This window comes from Hyperoodon ampullatus (genome assembly GCF_949752795.1).
Source record: "Hyperoodon ampullatus genome assembly, chromosome: 3".
Taxonomy (NCBI): Eukaryota; Metazoa; Chordata; class Mammalia; order Artiodactyla; family Ziphiidae; genus Hyperoodon; species Hyperoodon ampullatus.
In genome coordinates, this window is record NC_136916.1 from 139,668,554 (window position 1) to 139,695,954 (window position 27,401).

The following is a 27,401-nucleotide window of genomic DNA, read 5'->3' on the forward strand; positions in this document are numbered from 1 at the left end:
TATATTAGGGTGGAATATCCATATGTAACAGCTCCATCTTATTTGACTAAGTAGGTATTAATTTCAGGAGTACATCTTCACCTTTATAACACTTCTAACTATCTTTGATAATTGAGAAAACCAAGGCATTGAATAATTGAGTAGGCCAAGATCATATACACAAGTTAGTAAAAAGCCAAAATTAGAACAAAAGTTTTTTATCCAAGTCTAATTCTATCTATAACTCTACTAGTCTGCATCCTATTTCTCATATCTATTAGTTTTCCCCAATAGAGGACTAGCATTTTAAGTACAATACATAAATCTGTTCAAAGAATAGTGAGAACGTTGGACTTGTGGTTAGGGATTTTCTGTACTCAGCTGCCAAAGTAAGGTATCCAGTCTTTAAAAAAGAAACACTATTATTTATTCTCAGTACCTTGTATGATGTATTTAAATGGAAGGAACTAATTATTAACAAAACATTTCAAAGGCTTTCAAAACTTTTTTTTGAGCCTACCTTATTATTGTGGAAATTGCCTGCACCTGATTTGGCAAATCAGTTAAATTCCACCACCTAGATATGTTTGTAATTATTTTGCCCTTACTATGGCCATACTTTGTTCAATAGGCTGGATTTAGAAGTTAACTGACCCTATTAGATCAAAGGGAATGGTGAAAGATAACTTAATGGCAACAATTCACTAGATAACAAATATTCTACATTGATGAAATTATCCCCAGTCCTCCCAGTGATTTCCTCTCTCAGAGACAAAAGGCTGTACAAGTCTTTTCATCTACATGAATTTAATAAGTCTTTTAATATTTTATAACAGTAGCACAGAAACAACTACTGAGCATTAACCTATATGCCAAGCACTGTGCTTCATGCTTTATGAATTGTCTAATCCTTGTAACAGTGCTAATATTATTTCCCCATTTTAACAGGTGGAGATGCTAAGGCATGGAGAGGTTCAGCAACCTACCAAAGGTCAATACATCTTAAAAGGAGAAGAGTTTGGATTTGAACCCAAGTGGTTAAACTGCAGAGTCCATGTTCTAGAGATAACTGTCAAACTTATAAACAACAGCTGTGCAAAACCAAATCTGAGTAGTCAAACTTCTTAAGACTTCCAGGAAATTTTACGGATCAGGTATCTAGTTCTTATATGGGATATAAGTGACATCAACTAAATAACGGTGTTGATATCCTTGAGAGAAGTCCTGAGGAATTCATTATGTAGAACAGGATTTGACTGCTAACTGCACTCCCTTTTAAGCAGATAATGGATTGAATACATTTACATGGTAATTAGGAAGCATTTTCTTTCAATAAATATTTGATTTAAGCTTCTCTTAGAAGTTACCTTTAGGTTGTCAGCAGGTGGTTTGGAATAATCATTTCAAAATCTAATTAAGGTGGCAGAAAACTTGTCAAAAAGTTAACAAAATTAAAAAATTCTATCTAATGAGTGTTCTAGCTGTCATTTTCTAGTGGATTAACCAAGAGTTCAGTTACTAGGTATCACATCACAAAGTTTAGGGTGAGCCAAATTTAAATAATGAAATAATCACATGTTCAGTTATCCACTCTGAAGGAAAAAGGAGAGGTTAAAGTGTGTTAATAGAAGCATTTAAGGAATTCTGTTTTCTTTACAATTATATATTGCATATTTTTTCTAATTAAGGGGTGACTAAATGGATCTTACCACTTTACATATGAATAAGATCATTTGCACCCACACTTAATATTTATAGCCTAGCACATGGATGTATCAATACAGTACTAGGAAAAAAGTTCTTATGCCTACTTGCAAATTAATTATCTTCACGTAGATCGGGAGAAGGCAAACTGTAGACCCCTGGCCAAATCCAGGGGCTTCCTTTTTTTGTATGCTCCATGAGTTAAGGTTGGTGTCTGTATATTTTTAAGGTTGGAAAAAGCCAAAGGAATAATATACCTTTTAACATGTGAAAAGCATATGAAATTAAAATTTCAGTGTTCATAGTTTTTTTTTTTTTTGAATATGTATGTGTTTATGTATTGTCTATGGCTGCTTTTGGACTACTATGGCAGAGTTGAGAGGCAGCAGAGACCTTATAGCTTAGAAAGCCTAAAATATTAAATGACCCTTTACAGAAAGTTTGCTGACCCTTGACCTACATACACTTGGAGGGGAGGGAGAGGAAGAAAATTAGAAGTCCCAAACTAGCAATCCCTGGCTGAATTAGCCCTCAAGGTTTTGCGTAGGATAGGTTGGGTTGAACTCCAAAACCATTTTAAGTGTCTTTCGATAAGGGATAAAGGCTCCAATTCATTACTTCCCTATACTTCTTACCATTTATTGCCGTCATCTATTTATATTACCTAGCTTCTGAAGGCATTTGAGTTTGTAATTAATGACTTAGATTAGGGGTCCTCAAACTTTTTCTGTAGGACCAGAGAGTAAATATTTTAGGCTTTGTGGGCCAAGAGACAAAACTGAGGCCATTATGTAGATACAAGAGATACAATAAATTGGCACAATTTTTTAAATTAACGGACTTCAAAATATAACTGAGTACATTTTTTGTAGGGCTTTTTGGAGAATTACCTTTCCTTTGATTGGGGTTCTAAGTGTTCCTATCATCAAAATGAATTTTAATTGATCACATGTTGATGGTTATATGTAATGAGATTTTACACATTTCATCTTTAAAAAAGTCTTTTCAGACAGATACTGCCAAATTCTAGAACATGTGATTTTAACTGAACATATACATCACTCGGAAGGCATCTGTAAAACTATGAGATTCTTAATCCCTTGGTATTTGCCTTTTAGCATGTCATTACAATAACACATTAATCACTTCCAATTGAAGATCAGATGGAAGTTCAATTGCAGTTAAATGGATTTTGAAATATGGAAATTTCCTTTGCATTTGCACCAAGGTTCCAAGAATGCTGAACTCAGAAAATATATCCACTGCTAATTTATGAGAGAATGAAAATCTTGTTTCTTGTTTTAATTTTTGATAGCATGAGAAATGTACAGTTGTAGTCATTTCAGACTACTGCAGTATGTTTCACATTAAAGTTATGTTTGCCTTTTAATTGTAGGTTGATATCTTTGAGAAATATTATCAAGTCTTTAGCAAAAACTAATTTTCAAAGACACTCAGTGTTTTAGAAGTGTTTAAGATTGGTTCTTCTTACGAAAAATTTCAGTCTTGTCCATGAACCCAAAAAATTGCAGTCATACCTTACAATTGCTAAGCAAATAAAACTTACGTTAAGCTGAAGAAATTCAGCTTCAATTTCTGAACAAAATTCAAGAACTTTGAGGATGGTTGAAGTCCATGAAAGCAAATGAAGTTTATCATTGACATTACTGGTTCACTAACACATTATAGATTCAAATATTTGCTGCAATGTACTTGCTGGTGAATAATATAGTGAATAACTATAGGTTTTAAACACTGTGCATTTTCATAAGCTTTGTAAATTTTTCCAACTAGAGCTTTTTCTACCTGACACTTTTCTTTTTAACCATCATCAGTTATAACACATCAGATTCTACTTCAGGTTTTACAGAATTAGTTTTCTCAGTTTCTTTGAAAGTATTCACCAGTAGTTGTTCCGTGCAGAGTATTCATAGAGGCTAATTCTTCAGTAACTTCAAAGTCAGAATTGACGCCTCAAATAAACAAGAACTGAGCAGTATTAGTAATGTCTATCAGCTCATCAAGAGTAAAGAACTACTTGGACACATTACCTTTTTGACTATTGATGGTGCTCCCAATGTTCTCAACTCTGAGCAACTGTCCTTGCCAAAAGGCCAACAGTCCTAGACGAGTTTGCTTTCTCCAGACACATTTCTTAGACTGCTGCTTTCAAACACAATTACTCACCGACAGTAAATGGTTTTCCTTGCTTGGCTTAACAAAAGAGTCACTTGGAGACTTACTTTGGTTGTAGCCTCACCTTCATTTTGTGAAGAAATTCTGCCATGAATTTCCAGTTTAAATATCTAATTTTCTGACAGTTGCTTGCCTGTGAGTTGGAAATACTGTGATGAGTACTTCTTTGAGAAATGTCAAAGTATATTGTACTTTAGCTCAGGTATGGATGCTTTGTCATTCAATGTCAAAAAAATTCACACTCTACTGTGCCTTAAAAGCACAACAACGTGAATGGCCACTTTTCTTATTTTGGAATGAGGGATACATACTGGTAACAGTAAAATAAAATGTTATAGCTTGGCAATACACATGGCACTCAAAATGTTGTTGACTTATAACTGTGTCACTGTGATTTGTAGTGTGCTGAGCAGCAGTATGAAATGATGAGAATCATATCCCATCTGTGTTGCAACTACTCAACTCTGCTGTTATACCATGAGGGCAGCCATAGCCAGTATGTAAACAGATGAGTATGGTGTGTTCTAATAAAACTTTATTTATGGACACTGAAATTCAAATTTCATATAATTTTCATGTCACAAAATATTATTCTTTTGATTCTTTTTCAACCATTTAAAAATGTAAGAACCATTCTCAGGTCACTTGCCATACAGCAACAGGTGGTGGACCAGATTTGGCCTGCTGGACATAGTCTGCCTATCTCTAATCTAAATAATCTCATTTGTTAGTACTTTTATAGTAATAGTGTAGGAGTACTTATATAAAACTTAGCTACACTCTTCAACTAAGGATAACTGTAAAATGATTAGTTCTTTCCTAGTTAGCATGCAATTATCCTACCTTCAAAAACTATTTTCCCAAGAGAAAGACAATATTTAAACATATTTATCTAATAAAATATTAGATATATTTGATGATAAAATTACAGCATAAAAATGTATTTAGTAGACTTATTTAAATTTTAATTTGATAATCCCCAATTTATAAGACAGCTAGGGCAAAATATAAGGGTTCAATACTAAAGTAACTGAATGCTAAAATATTAGAAATCATACAAATGATATTTCACTACATAAAGGTCTAGTGGGGAGCTGGAGAAAACATTTCCAATTAAGTGATTGAAGCAATTTGTGTTTTTTCTTCCTAAAAGTCTTTATCTGTCCTCTGGCGTTTAGTAGGTGGATCTTCATGATTGTCTGTAACAAATCCAGAAAACCTATATTAGGTAAGATACTTAACATTTGAAAATACTTTTAAAAAGCAAATAATACAGGCATTTTAAAGATTTTTAATCTAATGAACTTACACATGAAATAGTAACATTCCTGTGGATTTATTATTTTAATGAAGTAGACTTCTACTAGACTGAACAGTAAATCATACTAAAATTTGTAAAATTGTGAGAAAGTAGTCACAATTGAATGGCAAAGGGTCTTGAACTGAAATATCTAACTAGAATTAGTTTAACCTATTTCCAAGTTTAAAAAATAATATAAAATATATATGTAGCCCCAGAAAGTTATATGAAAAGTATTACAGCTTACATTTAATTTCCCAGAAATTGCTCACCTCCATTTAGGGTCTGGTTCTTGTAAAGTATAGCAGCAGGAATCCGAAAAGTGATGCATAACATTTCCTTGTTAGGGGCCACATTTCTTACTAGGTGAACTGAACTGCATGCCTCCAAGGAGATGCCTAACACAGTTCCAGCTCGTTGCTGAACATCCTTAGCAGGATTAGCATCTTTGGAAAAGCTGTAACAGTGCACAATGGGAAAAAGCTCACTGTCGCATGGCTGTCCATCTAAGAGTGATTTGAAAGCACTGAGAAACTCAATAGCCTTTGCTGGTAAGTTCATGACAATGTGCACAGAGTGTTTTCTTTCTTTTGACAGTGGTCCCAGCTGCTGCATTAATTCTTCTCTGACTGGTCCTTGGAGGAAGTCTTTCCCATCCAAGTTAAAGACTTTCACCTTTTGGTCCACTTTATTTAATTTACAATTGTGTAGTAACCATTTATGGGATTCAGGATTGAGATCATTAGCAAATACAGTGCAGTTTTTCTTTGCTACTGGAATGGCAAAGGGCCCAACCCCAGCAAAAACATCAAATAGGACATCCCCAGGTTTGAGAAGTTCTGTGATACGGCTGTGTTCTGTGGAGAGACGAGGATTCCAATAGACTTTTGAAAAATCAAATTCATAAGTGTAGTTGTTTTCTCGAACCTGAAAAAGGTATTATGCTTTTGGTTAAACTGCTTAGTCTTAAGTTCTAGTCACTGATATTGGATGGATGCACTCACAGACGTACACACATTTAAATTTAGTATTATTAAGAGCAAAACAGTGCATTTAAAGGCATTTTAATTAGAATTCTGGTGTTTACGCTATACTTGAGGCCACTTAATATCTTGCATTAGACGTTTTCATGAGAAAAGTTATCTCTTCAAAGCCAAATGGCTCTCCATCTCATCCTAAAGGGCTATAAAGTGGTTCTCCAATCACACTAGGAATTTTTCAGATAGGCCAATTGACTGGCTTAATTATACTCTCTCCTGTCACCTGATAGAAATAAAACCTACACTTTGAAACAACACACTACACATATCTTCATGGTGGGTAGCTAAGTTGCAGACAGCACTTCCACACAGCAAACAAGCTTCCCTCCTTAGTTTTCAGTTTGTCAGGGGGAGTCATGATAGATGTGTCATGTGTCATTGAATTTGGAGGTATTTTGCTATGTTTTCAGACAGTTACTTGGACTTTTCAGGTTTCATGTCTATAAATAGAGCCAGTGTATAGAACAAATTATTCCCCTATTTTCTCCTTTCCCAAATCTGAGTTTTCATGGATAAACTAAATACATACAGTGAAGCAAAGTCTTGAACAAAATTAAGACTTTGCAGCATTTCTTTGGGGATTATCATAAACATGATAGAAAATAGAAAACAAAACTAAAATTACAGTTGTAGAATGTGACCTCACCCATCATCTTAAGCCCCTTATTTTAACAGATGAAGAATCAAAGGCCAGAAAGTTCCTAAGTTCTATAAATCTGATAGAGATATCTTCTGTATTCTCTCTTCATGGACCTTAATTCCAAATTTGTACATATTTTCTTCTTCCTGACCACATCAGATGCTCTGGCCATATTATTAAGGTTCCAGTATTGGAAATGTTTCTTTATGATTCTGTCAACTAAAAGTCTTTCTAGGTATATAACTTGGAACGCTTAAATATGTCGGGATGCTTTTTCCAAAATCTCCTTTCTACTCCCCTTTTAAACTCTTTAGTGTGAATCACAGTTCTAGCTTAAAAAATTAGATTCTAAGTTTCCCTCTGGTTTTATCATGCTCTTTGATTTCTCGCTCCCTTAGTAAAGCATGACTTTCAGCAGATTCACTTTAGGAATCTTTTTACCTCACAATATACACACATACTGAAATGTTGCATGAGCTCCTAAAGTTAAACTTAAATGTGATTCTGTTTGAAGCAAAGAAATTATACTGAATTTTTACATTTATTTGACAGTATAAATATTAGGTATAAAGTATGTCCTTAAGAACAAGCTTTAGTTGACTTAGGAAGTCAATCACAAGGCATTTATAAAATTACAGAAGTTCTCAGAACTTTTAGATGTTCTTTCTGAGAAGAATGATACTATCTGTTACCCTAAGGGTCAGTACCAAGAAAAGAACATGCACAGTGTTCAATCAGGGTATGCCTAAAGTTTAGTAGGTCTTCATGTCGGCTGAGATAAGCACTGTTATTACCAGAGGATTCATATTCAAACCTTTCTTGCCATAACAGACCTCATACATTATACACAAGTAGTAGGCAGTGGAGGTTTGGTGTACAGGGAAAGACTATGCATGGACTCGAGTCAGAAGCCTTGCTCCAAACACTCTACTCAGTCATTCCTAGTTATTTCATCTGCATAAAGAGAATATGAATAACAACAACCATTATCTTGTGGGTCTCTTAGGATTTGTTATATTTAAAGCATTTAGCTCAGGACGTAAAAGTAAGTGTGTAGTAAGTAGTAAGTAAGTAAGTAGGTATTTTAATATTCTGACACTATTAAATTCTGGAGAAATATTGGCCCAGAATCTTTAAATTATTTTGCATAAGTTCTCTCCTGAGTTTTATAAAGTCCTGTTTAAAAGATATGACTAACATTTTAAGAGTGGCTTTTGTTATTAAAATTATGGAGAGAGTTTAACCTATTTCTTAGCTTGGGTACAAAATTTCACATAATGTTAACATGTAATTATCTAAGGGGCTTAAAAAAGGTTTATTATATCCAACACTCCAGAGGATTTTGGGGGTGGAAGATAAGAAAGTGGTTTATACCAGGAATCTGTTCCTACATATTTTAAATTATTTTTTCTTTGAAATAGATTTGTTTTGTTTTTCTTATAAAAGAAATATGTGCTCAGTAGAAAAATATAAAGATGATAACAAAGGTCACCAGTAACTATACCAAATAAAAATACGCTCACTGTTAATGTTCTGGTGTGTATGCATATTTACATACTTAAAATAATCATAGTTAAAATGGAACTATGTTATATATACTGTTCTACAACTTATTTTTTGTCACTTAACGTGTCAGTGGACAATTTATTTTAAGTATGGAGCTAAATGTAAATAATCTTTAATGATGCAGTATTCCATTGTATTGTTATACCAAAATGTAATCAATTATCTACCGATGACATTTAGGTTGTTTCCATTTCTTTGTTTGTTTTATTTATTGTTATAAAAATGATGCAGGGACTTCCCTGGTGGTCCAGTGGTTAAGACTCTGTGCTTCCACTGCAGGGGGTGGGAGTTTGATTCCTGGTCAGGGAACTAAGATCCCACATGCCACACGGCGCAACCAAAAGAGGAAAAACAAAAAATTATGCAGAACCTAGTACGTACATCATTACAGTTTTGTCCAATTATATCCTTGAGATAACTTCCTATAAATGGAATGCTAGGTCAAAGGATGTATCTATTCAAAACCGCAATATATTACCATATACTCTTCCTGACTGTATCAAATTTGCACTCCCATCAATAGTATATGTAAATGCTCACATTCTCACATATTCATCAATACTGGGTATTATATATTCTTAATCTTTGTTATCTATTCTGATTTCAAACATTAATCTTGATATACACTATATTAGGAGACAATAAAATACTCCATACCTTGGTCATCATATTCTCCTCTCCAGATAGCACTTCCATTTGGAAATTTCGGTAGGTATTATCAATGTTATTAATTTTATTTACCGCTGAGGTGATTCCTGGATTTTTGTCGATCATAACTTGGCCTAAAGGCAGAGAATTCATAATCAATATTGCTGTTTGGTTGCAAAATAAAAGGTAAAACTGCAGGTATGAAATTGATGTGAACTATATTTTCTTTTGGTTTATAGACAAAACCTGCATCTAGTGTGTATAAAGAGGCATGCAATTCTAAAAATTCAACAGATTACTAAAGTTAATGTCTGACAGCCCCCAATGCAAACACACACAAAAAATGTGTGGGTACATTTATAAAAAAATTTTTTTGAGGAGTTCTGTTCTACCTAATATTTTTCCATGTCTTTTACTTAGTCTTCTCAAATGTATCAATACAGCAGTAAGCAAACAGACCATAGGGAATTGGTTAAAAAACAGGAAGAAGAGATGTAAGGACTTTGGGAACAAATGGTCCCAGAAAACACCAGCCTGTCCTCATTGGCCTCAAACCAAATGTTTGCTTGATTGTGTATCTGAAACAGATACTTGCACGTTGGAAACACATACCAGCAAAATAATGTTTTCAAATAAAAGAAACATAGATTCTTTAGAGTTTTATCTAAATAAAATGTTCATTTACTTAAATTGTTCTTTATGTCAAATATTTACCAGAGCAGAAAAAGCTACAAGGATAAAGTACACCAGCAATGGTATACTGATGCCCTATAATCAAAGTCTACATTTTTGTCAGCACTTTATTATAAGAATCTATACACTGACTGGTCCAAGATGGCGGAGCAGAAGGACGTGCTGTCACTCCCTCTTGCGAGAACACTGGAATCACAAATAACTGCTGAACAGTCATCGACAGAAAGACACTAGAACTCACCAAAAATGATACCCCACATCCAAAGACAAAGGAGAAGCCACAATGAGATGGTAGGAGGGGCGCAATCACAATGAAATCAAATCCCCTAACTGCTGGGTGGGTGACTCACAAAGTAGAGAACACTTATACCACAGAAGTCTACCCACTGGAGTGAAGGTTCTGAGCCCCACGGCAGGCTTCCAAACCTAGGTCTGGCAACAGGAGGAGGAATTCCTAGAGAATCAGACTTTGAAGGCTAGTGGGATTTCATTGCAGGACTTCGACAGGACTGGGGGAAAGAGAGACTCCACTCTTGGAGGGCACACACAAAGTAGTGTGTGCATCAGGACCCAGGGGAAGGAGCAGTGACCCCATAGGAGACTGAACCAGACCTACCAGCTAGTGTTGGAGGGTCTCCTGCAGAGGTGGGTGGGAGGGCTATGGCTCACAGTGGGGACAAGGACACTGGCAGCAGAAGTTCTCGGAAGTACTCCTTGGTGTGAGCCCTCCCAGAGTCCACCATTAGCCCCACCAAAGAGCCCGGGTAGGCTCCAGTGTTGGGTCACCTCAGGCCAAACAGCCAACAGGGAGGGAAACCAGCCCCACCCATCAGCAGTCAAGTGGATTAAAGTTTTACTGAGCTCTGCCCACCACAGCAACAGTCAGCTCTACCCACCATGAGTCCCTCCCATCAGGAAACTTGCACAAGCCTCTTAGATAGCCTCATCCACCAGAGGGCAGACAGCAGAAGCAAGAAGAACTACAATCCTGCAGCCTGTGGAACAAAAACCACATTCAAAGGAAGACAAGATGAAAAGGCAGAGGGCTATGTACCAGATGAAGGAACAAGATAAAACCCCAGAAAAACAACTAAATGAAGTGGAGATAGGCAGCCTTCCAGAAAAAGAAGTCAGAATAATGATAGTGAAGATGATCCAGGACCTCGGAAAAGAATAGAGGCAAAGATCGAGAAGATGCAAGACATGTTTAACAAAGACCTAGAAGAATTAAAGAACAAGCAAACAGATGAACAATACAATAACTGAAATGAAAACTACACTAGAAGGAATCAATAGCAGAATAAATGAGGCAGAAGAACGGATAAGTCACCTGGAAGACAGAATGGTGGAATTCACTGCTGCAGAACAGAATAAAGAAAAAAGAATTAAATGAAGACAGTTTAAGAGGCCTCTGGGACAAATTTAAACAAAACAACATTTGCATTATAGGGGTCCCAGAAGGAGAGAGAGAGAAAGGACCCGAGAAAATATTTGAAGAGATTATAGTCGAAAACTTCCCTAACATGGGAAAGTAAATAGCCACCCAAATCCAGGAACTGCAGAGAGTCCCATACAGGATAAACCCAAGGAGAAACACACCAAGACACAAAGTAATCAAAATGGCAAAAATTAAAGACAAAGAAATATTATTGAAAGCAGCAAGGGAAAAATCACAAATAACATACAAGGGAACTCCTATACGGTTAACAGCTGATTTCTCAGCAGAAACTCTACAAGCCAGAAGAGAGTGGCATGATATACTTAAAGTGACGAAAGGGAAGAAGCTACAACCAAGATTACTGTACCCAGCAAGGATCTCATTCAGATTCGACAGAGAAATCAAAAGCTTTACAGACAAGCAAAAGCTAAGAGAATTCAGCAACACCAAACCAGCTCTACAAAAAATGCTAAAGGAACTTCTCTAAGTGGGAAACACAAGAGAAGAAAAGGACCTACAAAAACCCAAAACAATTAAGAAAATGGTCATAGGAACATACATATCGATAATTACCTTAAACGTGAGTGGATTAAATGCTCCAAACAAAAGACACAACTTGCTGAATGGATACAAAAACAAGACCCCTCTATATGCTGTCTACAGGAGACCCACTTCAGACCTAGGGACACATACAGACTGAAAGTGAGGGGATGGTAAAAGATATTCCATGCAAATGGACATCAAAAGAAAGCTGGAGTAGCAATACTCATATCAGATAAAATAGACTTTAAAATAAAGAATGTTACAAGAGACAAGGAAGGACACTACATAATGATCAAGGGGTCAATCCAAGAAGAAGATATAACAATTATAAATATATATGCACCCAACACAGGAGCACCTCAATACATAAGGCAACTGCTAACAGCTATAAAAGAGGAAATCGACTAACACAATAATAGTGGGGGACTTTAACACCTCACTTACACCAATGGACAGATCTTCTGAACAGAAAATTAATAAGGAAACACAAGCTTTAATGACACAATAGACCACACAGATTTAATTGATATTTATAGGACATTCCATCCAAAAACAGCACATTACACTTTCTTCTCAAGTGTGCACGGAACATTCTCCAGGACAGATCACATCTTGGGTCACAAATCAAGCCTTAGTAAATTTAAGAAAACTGAAATCATATCAAGTATCTTTTCTGGCCACAACGCTATGAGATTAGAAATGAATTAAAGGGAAAAAAACGTAAAAAATACAAACACATGGAGGCTAAACAATACGTACTAAATAACCAGGAGATCACTGAAGAAATCAAAGAGGAAATCAAAAAATAACTACAGACAAATGACAATGAAGACATGACGATCCAAAACCTATGGGATGCAGCAAAAGCAGTTCTAAGAGAGAACTTTATAGCTATACAAGCCTACCTCAAGAAACAAGAAAAATCTCAAATAAACAATCTAACCTTACACCTAAAGGAACTAGAGAAAGAAGAACAAACAAAACCCAAAGTTAGCAGAAGGAAAGAAATCACAAAGATCAGAGCAGAAATAAATAGAAACAAAGAAAACAAAAGCAAAGATCAATAAAACTTAAAGCTGGTTCTTTGAGAAGATAAACAAAATTGATAAACCATTAGCCAAACTCATCAAGAAACAGAGGGAGAGGACTCAAATCAATAAAATTAGAAATGAAAAAGGAGAAGTTAAAACAGACACTGCAGAAATACAAAGCACCCTAAGAGATTACTACCAGCAACTCTATGCCAATAAAATGGACAACCTGGAAGAAATGGACAAATTCTTAGAAAGGTATAACCTTCCAAGACTGAACCAGGAAGAAATAGAAAGTATTAACAGACCAACCACAAGTAATGAAATTGAAACTGTGATTAAACATCTTCCAACAAACAAAAGTCCAGGACCAGATGGCTTCACAGGTGAATTCTATCGAATATTTAGAGAAGAGCTAACACCCATCCTTCTCAAACTCTTCCAAAAACTGCAGAGGAAGGAACACTCCGAAACTCATTCTATGACGCCACCATCACCCTGATACCAAAACCAAAGATACTACAAAAAAAGAAAATTACAGACCAATATCACTGATGAATATAGATGCAAAAATCCTCAACAAAATACTAGCAAATAGAATCCAACAACACATTAAAAGGATCATACACCATGATCAAGTGGGATTTATCGAAGGGCTGCAAAGATTCTTCAATATATGCAAATCAATCAATGTGATACACCATATTAACAAATTGAAGAATAAAAACCACATGATCATCTCAATAGATGCAGAAAAAGCTTTTGACAAAATTCAACACCCATTTATGATAAAAACTCTTCAGAAAGTGGGCATAGAGGGAACCTACCTCAACATAATAAAGACCATATACGACAAACCCACAGCAAACATCATTCTCAACGGTGAAAAACTGAAAGCATTTCCTCTAAGATCAGGAACAAGACAAGGATGTTCACTCTCACCACAATTATTCAACATAGTTTTGGAAGTCCTAGCCACAGCAATCAGAGGAGAAAAAGAAATAAAAGAAATACAAATTGGAAAAGAAGAAGTAAAACTGTCACTGTTTGCAGATGACATGATACTATACATAGAGAATCCTAAAGGTGCCACCAGAGAACTACTAGAGCTAATCAATGAATTTGGTAAAGTTGCAGGATACAAAATTAATGCACAGAAATCTCTTGCATTCCTATATACTAATGATAAAAAATCTGAAAGAGAAATTAAGGAAACACTCCCATTTACCATTGCAACAAAAAGAATAAAATACTTAGGAATAAACCTACCTAGGGAGATAAAAGACCTGTATGCAGAAAACTATAAGACACTGATGAAAGAAATTAAAGGTGATACCAACAGATGGAGAGATATACCATGTTCTTGGATTGGAAGAATCAATATTGTGAAAATGACTATACTACCCAAAGCAATCTACAGGTTCAATGCAATCCGTATCAAATTACCAATGGCATTTTCTACAGAACTAGAACAAAAAATCTTAAAATTTGTATGGAGACACAAAAGACCCCAAATAGCCAAAGCAGTCTTGAGGGAAAAAAGAGGAGCTGGAGGAATCAGACTCCCTGACTTCAGACCATACTACAACGCTACAGTAATCAAGAGAATACGGTACTGGCACAAAAACAGAAATATAGATCAATGGAACAGGATAGAAAGCCCAGAGATAAACCCATGCACCTATGGTCAACTAATCTATGACAAAGGAGGCAAGGATATACAATGGAGAAAAGACAGTCTCTTCAATAAGTGGTGCTGGGAAAACCAGACAGCTACATGTAAAAGACTGAAATTAGAACACTCCCTAACACCATACACAAAAATAAACTCAAAATGGATTCGAGACCTAAATGTAAGACCAGACACTATAAAACTCTTAGAGGAAAATATAGGAAGAACACTCTTTCACATAAATCACAGCAAGATCTTTTTCGATCCACCTCTTAGAGTAATGGAAATAAAAACAGAAATAAACAAATGGGACCTAATTAAACTTAAAAGCTTTTGCACAGCAAAGGAAACCATAAACAAGATGAAAAAACAACCCTCAGAATGGGAGAAAATATTTGCCAATGAATCAACGGACAAAGAAGGATTAATCTCCAAAATATATAAACAGCTCATGCAGCTCAATATTAAAAAAACAAACAACCCAATCCAAAAATGGGCAGAAGACTTAAATAGACATTTCTCCAAAGAAGACATACAGATGGCCATGAAGCACATGAAAAGCTGCTCAATATCACTAATTATTAGAGAAATGCAAATCAAAAGTACAATGAGGTATCACCTCACACCAGTTAGAATGGGCATCATCAGAAAATCTACAAACAACAAATGCTGGAGAGGGTGTGGAGAAAAGCGAACGCTCTTGCACTGTTGGTGGGAATGTCAATTGATACAGCCACTATAGAGAACAGTATGGAGGTTTCTTATAAAACTAAAAATAGAATTACCATATGACCCAGCAATCCCACTACTGGGCATATACCCAGAGAAAACCATAATTCAAAAAGACACATGCATCCCAATGTTCATTGCAGCACTATTTACAATAGCCAGGTCATGGAAGCAACCTATATGCCCATCGACAGACAAATGGATAAAGAAGATGTGGTACATATATACAATGGAATATTACTCAGCCATAAAAAGGAGCGAAATTGGGTCATTTGTAGAGACGTGGATGGACCTAGAGACTGTCATACAGAGTGAAGTACGTCAGAAAGAGAAAAACAAATATTGTATATTAATGCATATATGCGGAACCTAGAAAAATGGTACAGATGAACTGGTTTGCAGGGCAGAAAGTGAGACACAGATGTAGAGAACAAACATATGGACACCAAGGGGGGAAAGCGGCTGGGGGTGGTGGTGGTGGTGGGATGAATTGGGAGATTGGGATTGACATGTATACACTGATGTGTATAAAATGGATGACTAATAAGAACCTGCTGTATAAAAAAATAAATAAAATTAAATTTAAAAAAAAAGGAATCTGGGCTTCCCTGGTGGCGCAGTGGTTGAGAGTCCGCCTGCCGATGCAGGGGACACGAGTTTGTGCCCCGGTCCGGGAAGATCCCACATGCCACGGAGCGGCTGGGTCCATGAGCCATGGCCGCTGAGCCTGTGCGTCCGGAGCCTGTGCTCCGCAAGGGGAGAGGCCACAACAGTGAGAGGCCCGCGTAACAAAAAAAAAAGGAATCTGTACACTATCTCCTCGTATAAGGAAAGATAACTTGATCTGTAAGTTATTATAAAGTACTCCATAATACAAGTATGCTTAAATACAACCAGAATTTGTCCAATTTCTCTCTGATAGTTAAATACCTGGTTTTGAATATGATAATGTCAATAAACTCTTGTCAATCGTTGTTTTTATCTTGTTCTGCTTCAGGTATCAGAACTCAATTTTTAAGGTACAGTAGTTAGTTTGAAATGAGGAATGAAATTAAAAAACATATTCTGAAGGTCTATAGTAATAGCTTTAGAATTACCACTGTATGAAAATGTTTCATTTTTAATCTATGAGTGCCCCTTTATGAGAGAGAGTTTATAAAATAAGAGAGCTAAAAGGAGTGTTGAGTTAGGATAGGCAGTGACTCATAGGAAAGCCTATACTTGACATTTGCACCTGGTCATAATTATAAGGATCTGCTTAAGTATTTATTATGTTACCACTATGCATTATCAGCTCCTTTCATCAATAAAAACAAAGGAAATGCATAATAGCATAGCTCTGAAATCCTACCCATGCAAAACACTGAGCACTACATTTTAAAGCTGAAAATAATTCTCAGAAGTTCTGACAATTACTCTACATTAAAAAAAATTAATCTGGAGAATGCATGGACATTAAATATTTATATAAGAACAAGTGCGATTTTGATTAGTCTTCTATTTCTTTCTTATCCCAAAGCATAAAAGACCCACGCTTCAACTTTGGGCTACAGAGGTAAGAGATACACAGCAGTGTTTCTAAAAGGCTAGGAGCACTAAAAATGTATGATGCCTGACATACAGAAGAGGCTCAGTTAACTGAATCAATGAAAGCATGACTAAACAGTGTCTTGCCCTTCTGACTATGAAACACTCATGAAACCTAGCATTCAAGATAGTCCTGAAGGACTAATAAGTCCTGTATACCAAAATAATAAACTGCCAAAGAGTTCTACAAAAGCAAGTGATTCAAGTTTATGCTTACGTATTGTGTACACAAAAGCTTAAATTGATATTTAGAGATTGCTATGACTCTGGGAAGAGTATTCCAAAATGGCCCTCAAAAGAAAGAATATGTAGCTTAAGATCCAGCTTAAAGTTAAAATGATAAAATGTCCTGCTTCTGTAATTCGGCATTAAAAAAAATTTTTTTTAACAAAAATTAGAACTTGCTAATTGCTTTCTAATATGTGAATATTACTAAGACACACCTACCAATTAAATGCTTGTAAGGTAGTTGATGATCTCGAAGGTTCAGGTGGGCAATATGTCCAACTCTGCTAAACCCTGAAGTCACATCTTGACCTTCAGGAAGCACAGCTTTCAAGATTTCTTCTGACTTAAAGTTTTCATAAGTTAGTTCCAAGTTATATTTAGATATCTGTGGATTGACATTCAGCTGCTTTAAAATACTGAGTTCTCCTTTCTCAAAGGAATCATCAGTAAACATTTTATAGGGATCCAACATAATTAGTCTACTTTCTTCATCTTCTGGATCTTCAATCACACGTTTTATGCCTGGGCGCTGCAGTGCTGCCCTTTTAAGGGATCGCATCAATTTATTGACTATTTCCTTCCTCACTTTAAGCACCGGGATGGTGATTGTCTTTTTAAAAGCTGTTCTATCAAGTTCTGTCATTCCTCGAACATCAGAGGGGGGTGAAAACAATTCAGAGTCTCTCTGATTTGTTTCTATTTCAGGCATGGTTGAGAATCTTTTTCTTTGATCCAACAAGAAAATACCAGGTGTTCTGCTAAGCTTCTGTATCAGTGATGCCCAAGCTAGTGGAATCAATGATTCTGCTTCAGTTATTCTACAGCTTTCCACTTTGAGAAGTCTTCTTGAGAATCCAAATGGCCTCCATAAGATCCTAAAAAAAAGTATTAATTAAAAGAAATACGATAAAGTTACAAATTAACAACATGTTCACAATAGGTCTTGAGGATAAAAATTTAAATTCACTACTGTTTTAAATAGCCTGCTAAATGCTGATAATTAAAACTTTTAGTGGTATGTGAGAAGTATACTATCTTTTCTAGGATAGGATGACTGGAAGATTTGAAACTTCAATCCACCTGCTGCCAGGACTAGGCTTAGTGATCCATCACCCTCCCTATAGTCAATAAACCTCCCCACCCACACTTTTCTACAGAACATGTTTGGGATTAGAAGGCTGAAGTTTAAGTTAAAGGATCATCTCTAAACGAAATGGTCACTATATTTATGATTTTACCAATGTCAATTTTTAAAAGGATATTCTTATGGATGCTTATTGGGTCAGATGTTGTACTAAATGCTTTATGCACATTGTCAATCTTGGGAGGTGTGTGATATCACATTCTCATCTTGTATACAAGTAAACTAAAGCTCAGAAGTAGGTAAATTGACCCGAAGTCTCGTTGCTGGTAAGTGGTTGAGCGAGGATTAAAATCCAGCGCCTGCGCTCTTAATCTATTTCTACGTCGTCTTCGATGTTTTACTGCCACAAGTCCTGCCTATAACTAGAGGTTTCAGTATTTTGAGGACGAGAAATTTGCTAGGTGTTATATGCACATCCCAGTAGCAGTATCAGTTATTAATTTTGCCTTCTGGAATACCGAAGAAGTAATTGTCAGAAGAAAGGGCCCTGTCCGGGAACCCTGTAAAACAACTGTCATAGTTCACAGTCAGGGTTCAAACTGGGTCTAGAAGTTAACCAGATGTGTGATCTTGGGTAAATTACTTATTGTGAGTCTCGTCTTTCCGCATGTAAAATGTGGCTAAAGGCTCTATCGGAAAGCTTTTGAAAAGATGAAACACTCCTCACTCCCCCGTACTCAGACCTAGGCTCCGCACCAGATGGTGGGTGACCTCGTGACGTTTCCGCGCCCAGAGAGCGCGAGGCGGAGACAGCAACCACAAGCGGACCCGTACCGCCACCGGACCCTCAGCCTCTTCGAACTATCAAGGGCACCGCGGCCGCCACCTCACCAACGTCACCATCCCATTTCTCTGCGTCGCCCAGCAGCTGGCTCCAAGACCAGACCCTCACCTCATGCTCTGGTGCAACTCGGAAATGGGTCGCAGGCGGGTGGGCGGGCCCTCGATGACACCATCAATGTTCGCCGCCGAGGGGCGAGCGTCATCAGATCACGTCGATACCTCCCTTCTTCCCGGCCCTGGTGAGGTACGGGAACCCGGAAGGGCCCGGACCATAGCTCCGCCTCTGGCGCGACTACCCGACGGGAGGGCTCGGGTAGTAGCTTGTAAATGGACTGGGTAGCCGGCCAGTGAGAAGCATGGAGGCGCCCTGGGGGATCGTGGACGCTGAGCCCGGCTGGTTTGTCTCTGCCAGGCAGCTCGAAGAGGCGGAGGCGGAAGAGTTGAGCCCGTTGCTTAGCAACGTAAGTTCGCTCCACACGCTTCCCGGCACTTCTCTGAAGTGCCTTCCAAATAAGACCCGGAAAAGAAAGGGGATGGCAAGGGGAGAGGGGAGAAGCTGAGGGCTTGGGGCCCAAAGGCAGCAGCCGAGATTCCGAGGAGATCTGGCGGAGTTCATGAATGTGATAGCCTAAGGTGTCCTAGAAAGAGAAGCTGAAATAAAGGTGCAGGCTCAGGTGGAAGAGGTGCAGCAGCGGGTGGAAGCTGGGGACCCCACAGAGGAGCAGCCCCGCGGTTATGTAACTCACTGCTGTTTGTTAGTATCTTTGTCGGCTTCTCGTGTCCTCCACTAGTCTTGTGAGCTTTTTGCAAGAGTCACAAGATTTTTCTTTTCTCGGCTTAGTCATTGGGGACCTGTAAACATCTTAATACAAAGATCCTTAACCGTGAAGGAGCGGAGGTGTCCTGGTAATAAGTATGTAGCACTTCCCAGGCCCTAAAGCCTGTGCAGTGGGCACTTCGGCTCTTTAACTCAAGTCCCAGGGCAGTAACAGTTTCTAGGACTTTGTTCCCGAATGCTATTTTAGGGGAGAGTGTTTTCTGGGGGGTATCCTCGCCAGAGCAATGTGAATTGCTTCTATTTATTATATCGTCATTGCATGGCATTCCTGACCATCCTTCCAGTTGGGCAGACTTAATTCATTGAGTGTATAAATAGAGATTAGTTTTGCAGTCCTACTAATTGGGGAGCAACTGTTGTCTACAGCAGCTCCAAGCTGACTCAGGGATTCAGTAATTATGTGAGCTTGAGGCCATCTGCCTGCTCTCTGTCCCCACCCCGTCTTACCCTATCTTCATCTTTTGCAGTCACAAGGTTGGTTAGTCATGGCTCTTCCTGAAGCCTACCGGGTCTCTGTGCAGGGGGCAATGATTTTCCCAGGAAACTAGGTTCCTGGAGCTAGTGAGCGATGAGAAGGGAAGGAAAGGAAACCAGTGCTGGTTGAGCAGCTAGTATGTCACATGATGCCTATGGTTTGTAAGAGACTTTCTCCATAACCTGTCAGTCATTTCTGAAGGAAATTTGAACTTCACCATTCAAACACTTTATTCAATTTGTGTGCTTACAGGAACTTCACAGACAGGGATCCCCAGGTGTTTCATTTGGTTTCTCAGTGTTTAATTTGATGAATGCCATCATGGGAAGTGGCATCCTTGGCTTAGCTTATGTTATGGCTCATACTGGTATCCTTGGATTTAGGTGAGTTTTTTTCTTATTTTACTTTTTTTTTTTTCATTTTTATAGTACACTGAGAAGAGGTAGGCGGCAGAAGCTGGTATTATACAATTTCTAGTTATTTCTGGGGTTTTAGCATTTTCCTCTTACTCTTGTATTGTTGCTAGTCTGTAGCTTGGAGGGATGCTACATAATTTGTATTTTTCATCCAAAGTGTGGCTAATTTTTAAAAATGGAAACTTGATCCACACTTGTTTATAACCTTAAGAAGTGGCTTGTTTGTTGTGTCGAGTTGGCCAAAGTAAATCAAAGTTTATCAGCCATGCAGATTACTTATAAATAGCGATTTTGTGAGTGTAAATAAAGCACATGATTCTTTCATTTCTCTCCATCTCCTTCTCTCTTCCTACCGTTCAGTAGTCTTGTTTCACTTTCTGGGGCTAGACATGTATTCTGTGCTTATTCCTTCTCATCTTTTGAGACTCAGCTCATATACCAGTTTGCCCAAGATAGAAGACATTCCTGTCTTTTCTGTGCTTCCATAGTACTTTGTATATTTATTCTTTTGTTATAATATAATGATTTGTTTGCAAGTGAGTTTCCCCACTAAACCCTGAAATCCTTTAGGACTAGACCTTATCCTTAGCATCTAGCACCATGCTTAATAGAATGAACAAGTTTGTTTTGTCAGTAGAAGCAGAACTATTTTTCTAGGAAATTTAAAACACATAGTCTCAAAAAAAATAAAAATAAAATACATAGTCTCATTTAGGTTCATTTTTGCTTTTATTTTGAAATTTTTGATTAGCAAACCAACTTGCTTTTATTATGGGATGTATTCACGGACTTCCATAGTTTTAAAACTTTAAAGCTATGTGTGACATCTTAGGCAAGACATAATCATGGGACTTATTTCTTAGTTCCCTTTGAAAAATCACATTTTATACTCCAGCGTCTTACACGCAGAAGTATACCACTGAATGGGTGCTTGCTGAATCATATCACAGTTTCCATTTGGTGATGCCAAACTGTTACTTTGTGAGGTCTCTGACATCAATTGACAAGTGTACTTTCACCTCTCAGTTTTGCTACTTATTAACAAGTATTAAGTAGACTACAAAGATAGAATTTCTTCAACTTCGGGAGCGCTCCACTGGGGACAGCTCTCTAGAAGTTTGTCCTGCCAGTACCTTCCTGAGAATAAGTACGGGATTATGCATGCTGTTTCTTTTCATACTTTTGGCTAGAGGACCCCAATTATTACATTGCACATTTTTCAAATTGTGTCAGTAGAAGTGTGTTAACTGTATTTTTTTGGTTTAGTTTGGTTTGGTGAGTGTGTGTTTAATAGATGCTAGGAAATGCAGTATTAATTCAAAATTATAGGGAGGTACACATCTTTGGAAGGAGAGGGATAGAGGAAAGAAAAAAGAAGACAATGAGATTTCACAACTGAAACTTCTCTCTAGACTTAACAATAGGAAAAAATAGTCATAAAAGGGATGTATTACAAGATAACTGAATGGCTAAACCAGCAGTCAGCAGACAAGAGCACTAAAGAAGGAAATTCTTCTGTCGTTTTAAATAAACTTTGGGTTTTTTCTGATTTTTATTTTAAAAGCAGTACATATTCGTTTATATAAAATTTGGTAAATATAGAAAGTATCTTCTTACTTTCTTTAATGACCATAATCCAACTACTTAAAGGCAGTCCCTGTGAGCATTTGAATGTGAAAAAATAATTGTTTTTTTAATGGGATACCATAAAAAAGAAATTTGGGGGTGATTTGACCATGTGCTGTTTCATATTTTAGTTTCTTGCTGCTGATAGTCGCTCTCCTGGCTTCTTACTCAGTTCATCTCCTGCTTAGTTTGTGTATTCAGACAGGTGAGTAAAATGTTATGCTGATTCATTTGATGAAGTAGCCCATTGTGATTATATCTATGTACATTGGATTGGCTGTCTCAAATCTCAAATTTCCAGCAGACATACATTATTATTAGGTAGGATGGTTGAAATGGAGAATTGCAAAAGGTCAGGATATGTAGACCCAATCCTACAGGGGAATATCCAAGGACAGAATGGGAGGAGGAAACCAGCATTCTTCCCTGCCTTTCTCCACAACACATGACATAGTTTTCTGGGTTAGATTAGGGGAAGCATCTGAAAGGTGTTTAAAAGATCCAGACCTTGTGTTATGGGGAAGCTGTAGACAGGTGTTCATGCTGGTCATCTTTCTAGTAGGGTGATCATCGCCTCGAGAACACCTTCTCAGATCTACTACTGCCATCTCTGCCCCCCTCATATGTGTATGAGTTTTTTCCATTTGAAGCTTTATTATGCAGTTCAGTCATGTATTGAATAAGTTCTTTTAAGTTGAAATAAATAAAAGTGTATAAATTATGGAACTGCTTTCATAAGGTTTTTCTTTTGGCATTAACAAATACTCTATGTCCATCGGTCCTGGTCTTTTTTTTTTTTTTTTAACATCTTTGTTGGAGTATAATTGCTTTACAATGGTGTGTTAGTTTCTGCTTTATAACAAAGTGAATCAGTTATACATATACATATGTTCCCACATCTCTTCCCTCTTGCGTCTCCCTCCCTCTCACCCTCCCTATCCCACCCCTCTAGGTGGTCACAAAGCACCAAGCTGATCTCCCTGTGCTATGTGGCTGCTTCCCACTAGCTATCTATTTTATGTTTGGTAGTATATATATATATATGTCCATGCCAGTCTCTCACTTTGTCACACGTTACCCTTCCCCCTCCCCATATCCTCAAGTCCATTCTCTAGTAGCTCTGTATCTTTATTCCCATCTTACCCCTAGGTTCTTCATGACATTTCTTTTTTTTCTTAGATTCCATATATATGTGTTAGCATACAGTATTTGTTTTTCTCTTTCTGACTTACTTCACTCTGTATGACAGACTCTAGGTCCATCCACCTCACTACAAATAACTCAATTTTGTTTCTTTTTATGGCTGAGTAATATTCCATTGTATATATGTGCCACATCTTCTTTATCCATTCATCCGATGATGGACACTTAGGTTGCTTCCATCTCCTGGCTATTGTAAATAGAGCTGCAATGAACATTTTGGTTCATGACTCTTTTTTTTTTTTTTTTTTTGCGGTACGCTGGCCTCTCACTGTTGTGGCCTCTCCCGTTGCGGAGCACAGGCTCTGGATGCGTAGGCTCAGCAGCCATGGCTCACGGGCCCAGCTGCTCTGCGGCATGTGGGATCTTCCCAGACCGGGGCACGAACCCGTGTCCTCTGCATCGGCAGGCAGACTCTCAACCACTGCGCCACCAGGGAAGCCCCCATGACTCTTTTTGAATTATGGTTTTCTCAGGGTATATGCCCAGTAGTGGGATTGCTGGGTCATATGGTACTTCTATTTGTAGTATTTTTTTTTTTTTTTTTTGGCGGTACGCGGGCCTCTCACTGCTGTGGCCTCTCCCGTTGCAGAGCACAGGCTCCGGACGCGCAGGCTCAGCGGCCATGGCTCACGGGCCCAGCCGCTCCGCGGCACGTGGGATCTTCCCGGACCGGAGCACGAACCCGTGTCCCCTGCATCGGCAGGCGGACTCTCAACCACTGCACCACCAGGGAAGCCCTATTTGTAGTTTTTTAAGGAACCTCCATACTGTCCTCCACAGTGGCTGTACCAAGTCACATTCCCACCAACAGTGCAGGAATGTTCCCTTTTCTCCACACCCTCTCCAGCATTTATTGTTTCTAGATTTTTTGATGATGGCCATTCTGACCGGTGTAAGATGATATCTCACTGTAGTTTTGATTTGAATTTCTCTAATGATTAATGATGTTGAGCATTCTTTCATGTGTTTGCTGGCAATCTGTATATCTTTGGAGAAATGTCTATTTAGGTCTTCTGCCCATTTTTGGATTGGGTTGTTTGGTTTTTTGTTATTGAGCTGAATGAGCTGCTTGTAACTTTTGGAGATTAATCCTTTGTCAGTTGCTTCATTTGCAAATATTTTCTCCCATTCTGAGGGTTGTCTTTGGGTCTTGTTTATGGTTTCCTTTGCTGTGCAAAAGCTTTTAAGTTTAAGTTTCATTAGGTCCCATTTGTTTATTTTTGTTTTTACTTCCATTTCTCTAGGAGGTGGGTCAAAAAGGATCTTGCTGTGATTTATGTCATAGAGTGTTCTGCCTATGTTTTCCTCTAAGAGTTTGGTAGTTTCTGGCCTTACATTTAGGTCTTTAATCCATTTTGAGCTTATTTTTGTGTATGCTGTTAGGGAGTGTTCTAATCTCATACTTTTACATGTACCTGTCCAGTTTTCCCAGCACCACTTATTGAAGAGACTGTCCTTTCTCCACTGTACATTCCTGCCTCCTTTATCAAAAGTATATGCGTGAGTTTATCTCTGGGCTTTCTATCCTGTTCCATGGATCTATATTTCTGTTTTATTTTCTGTTTCTGTTTTTGTGCCAGTACCATACTGTGTTGATTACTGTAGCTTTGTAGTATAGTCTGAAGTTGGGGAGCCTGATTCCTCCAGCTCCGTTTTTCGTTCTCAAGGTTGCTTTGGCTATTCGGGGTCTTTTGTGTTTCCATACGAATTGTGAAATTTTTTGTTCTAGTTCTGTGAAAAATGACAGTGGTAGTGTGATAGGGATTGCATTGAATCTGTAGATTGCTTTGGGTAGTAGAGTCATTTTCACAATGTTGATTCTTCCAATCCAAGAACATGGTATATCTCTCCATCTATTTGTATCAGCTTTCATTTCTTTCATCAGTGTCTTATAATTTTCTGCATACAGGTCTTTTGTCTCCTTAGGTAGGTTTATTCGTAGATATTTTTTGTTGTTGTTGTTGCAATGGTAAATGGGAGTGTTTTCTTAATTTCACTTTCAGATTTTTCATTATTAGTGTATAGGAATGCCAGAGATTTCTGTGCATTAATTTTGTATCCTGCTACTTTACCAAATTCATTGATTAGCTCTAGTAGTTTTCTGGTAGCATCTTTAGGATTCTCTATGTATAGTATCATGTCATCTGCAAACAGTGACAGCTTTACTTCTTCTTTTCTGATTTGGATTCCTTTTATTTCCTTTTCTTCTCTGATTGCTGTGGCTAAAACTTCCAAAACTATGTTGAATAAGAGTGGTGACAGTGGGCAACCTTGTCTTGTTCCTGATCTTAGTGGAATTGGTTTCAGTTTTTCACCATTGAGGACGATGTTGGCTGTGGGTTTGTCATATATGGCCTTTATTATGTTGAGGAAAGTTCCCTCTATGCCTACTTTCTGCAGGGTTTTTATCATAAATGGGTGTTGAATTTTGTTGAAAGCTTTCTCTGCATCTATTGAGATGATCATTTGGTTTTTCTCCTTCAATTTGTTAATATGGTGTATCACGTTGATTGATTTGCGTATATTGAAGAATCCTTGCATTCCTGGAATAAACCCCACTTGATCGTGGTGTATGATCCTTTTAATGTGTTGTTGGATTCTGTTTGCTAGTATTTTGTTGAGGATTTTTTCATCTATGTTCATCAGTGATATTGGCCTGTAGTTTTCTTTCTTTGTGACATCTTTGTCTGGTTTTGGTATCAGGGTGATGGTGGCCTCGTAGAATGAGTTTGGGAGTGTTCCTCCCTCTGCTATATTTTGGAAGAGTTTGAGAAGGATAGGTGTTAGCTCTTCTCTAAATGTTTGATAGAATTCGCCTGTGAAGCCATCTGGTCCTGGGCTTTTGTTTGTTGGAAGATTTTTAATCACAGTTTCAATTTCAGTGCTTGTGATTGGTCTGTTCATATTTTCCATTTCTTCCTGGTTCAGTCTTGGCAGGTTGTGCATTTCTAAGAATTTGTCCATTTCTTCCAGGTTGTCCATTTTATTGGCATAGAGTTGCTTGTAGTAATCTCTTATGATCTTTTGTATTTCTGCAGTGTCAGTTGTTACTTCTCCTTTTTCATTTCTAATTCTATTGATTTGAGTCTTCTCCCTCTTTTTCTTGAGGAGTCTGGCTAATGGTTTATCAATTTTGTTTATCTTCTCAAAGAACCAGCTTTTAGTTTTATTGATCTTTGCTATCGTTTCCTTCATTTCTTTTTCATTTATTTCTGATCTGATCTTTATGATTTCTTTCCTTCTGCTAACTTTGGGGTTTTTTTGTTCTTCTTTCTCTGATTGCTTTAGGTGCAAGGTTAGGTTGTTTATTCGAGATATTTCCTGTTTCTTAAGGTAGGATTGTATTGCTATAACCTTCCCTCTTAGAACTGCTTTTGCTGCATCCCATAGGTTTTGGGTCGACGTGTCTCCATTGTCATTTGTTTCTAGGTATTTTTTGATTTCCTCTGTGATTTCTTCAGTGAGCACTTCGTTATTAAGTAGTGTATTGTTTAGCCTCCATTTGTTTGTATTTTTAACAAATCTTTTCCTGTAATTGATATCTAGTCTCATAGCATCGTGGTCAGAAAAGATACTTGATACAATTTCAATTTTCTTAAATTTACCAAGGCTTGATTTGTGACCCAAGATATGATCTATCCTGGAGAATGTTCCATGAGCACTTGAGAAAAATGTGTATTCTGTTGTTTTTGGATGGAATATCCTATAAATATCAATTAAGTCCATCTTGTTTAATGTATCATTTAAATCTTGTGTTTCCTTATTTATTTTCATTTTGGATGATCTGTCCATTGGTGAAAGTGGGGTGTTAAAGTCCCCTACTGTGAATATGTTACTGTCGATTTCCCTTTTTATGGCTGTTAGTATTTGCCTTATGTATTGAGGTGCTCCTATGTTGGGTGCATAAATATTTACAATTGTT

General features: G+C 37.5%; 2 protein-coding genes across 2 annotated transcripts in view; one reads left to right on the forward strand and one right to left on the reverse strand.

The window, feature by feature from the left end:
• Positions 1-5,025: 5,025 nt before the first annotated feature.
• On the reverse strand, positions 5,026-19,035 carry TRMT5 (tRNA methyltransferase 5; the record flags this gene model as incomplete). The annotated part of the gene is made up of 5 exons (XM_079700118.1): positions 5,026-5,078; positions 5,452-6,106; positions 9,083-9,207; positions 17,214-17,869; positions 19,031-19,035. The coding sequence occupies 5 exons, from the start codon at positions 19,033-19,035 to the stop codon at positions 5,026-5,028; spliced, it is 1,494 nt and encodes a 497-aa protein (XP_079556244.1).
• A 242-nt stretch (positions 19,036-19,277) lies between these two features.
• The window catches only part of SLC38A6 (solute carrier family 38 member 6), a gene marked incomplete at both ends in the record, with an annotated part of 72,927 nt that continues 64,803 nt past the window's right edge, over positions 19,278-27,401 (forward strand). The window contains 3 exons of the mRNA XM_079700667.1: positions 19,278-19,382; positions 20,487-20,617; positions 22,408-22,481. Of these exons, the coding sequence (XP_079556793.1) occupies positions 19,278-19,382; positions 20,487-20,617; positions 22,408-22,481 (310 nt within the window). The remainder of the gene's footprint in view (positions 19,383-20,486; positions 20,618-22,407; positions 22,482-27,401) is intronic.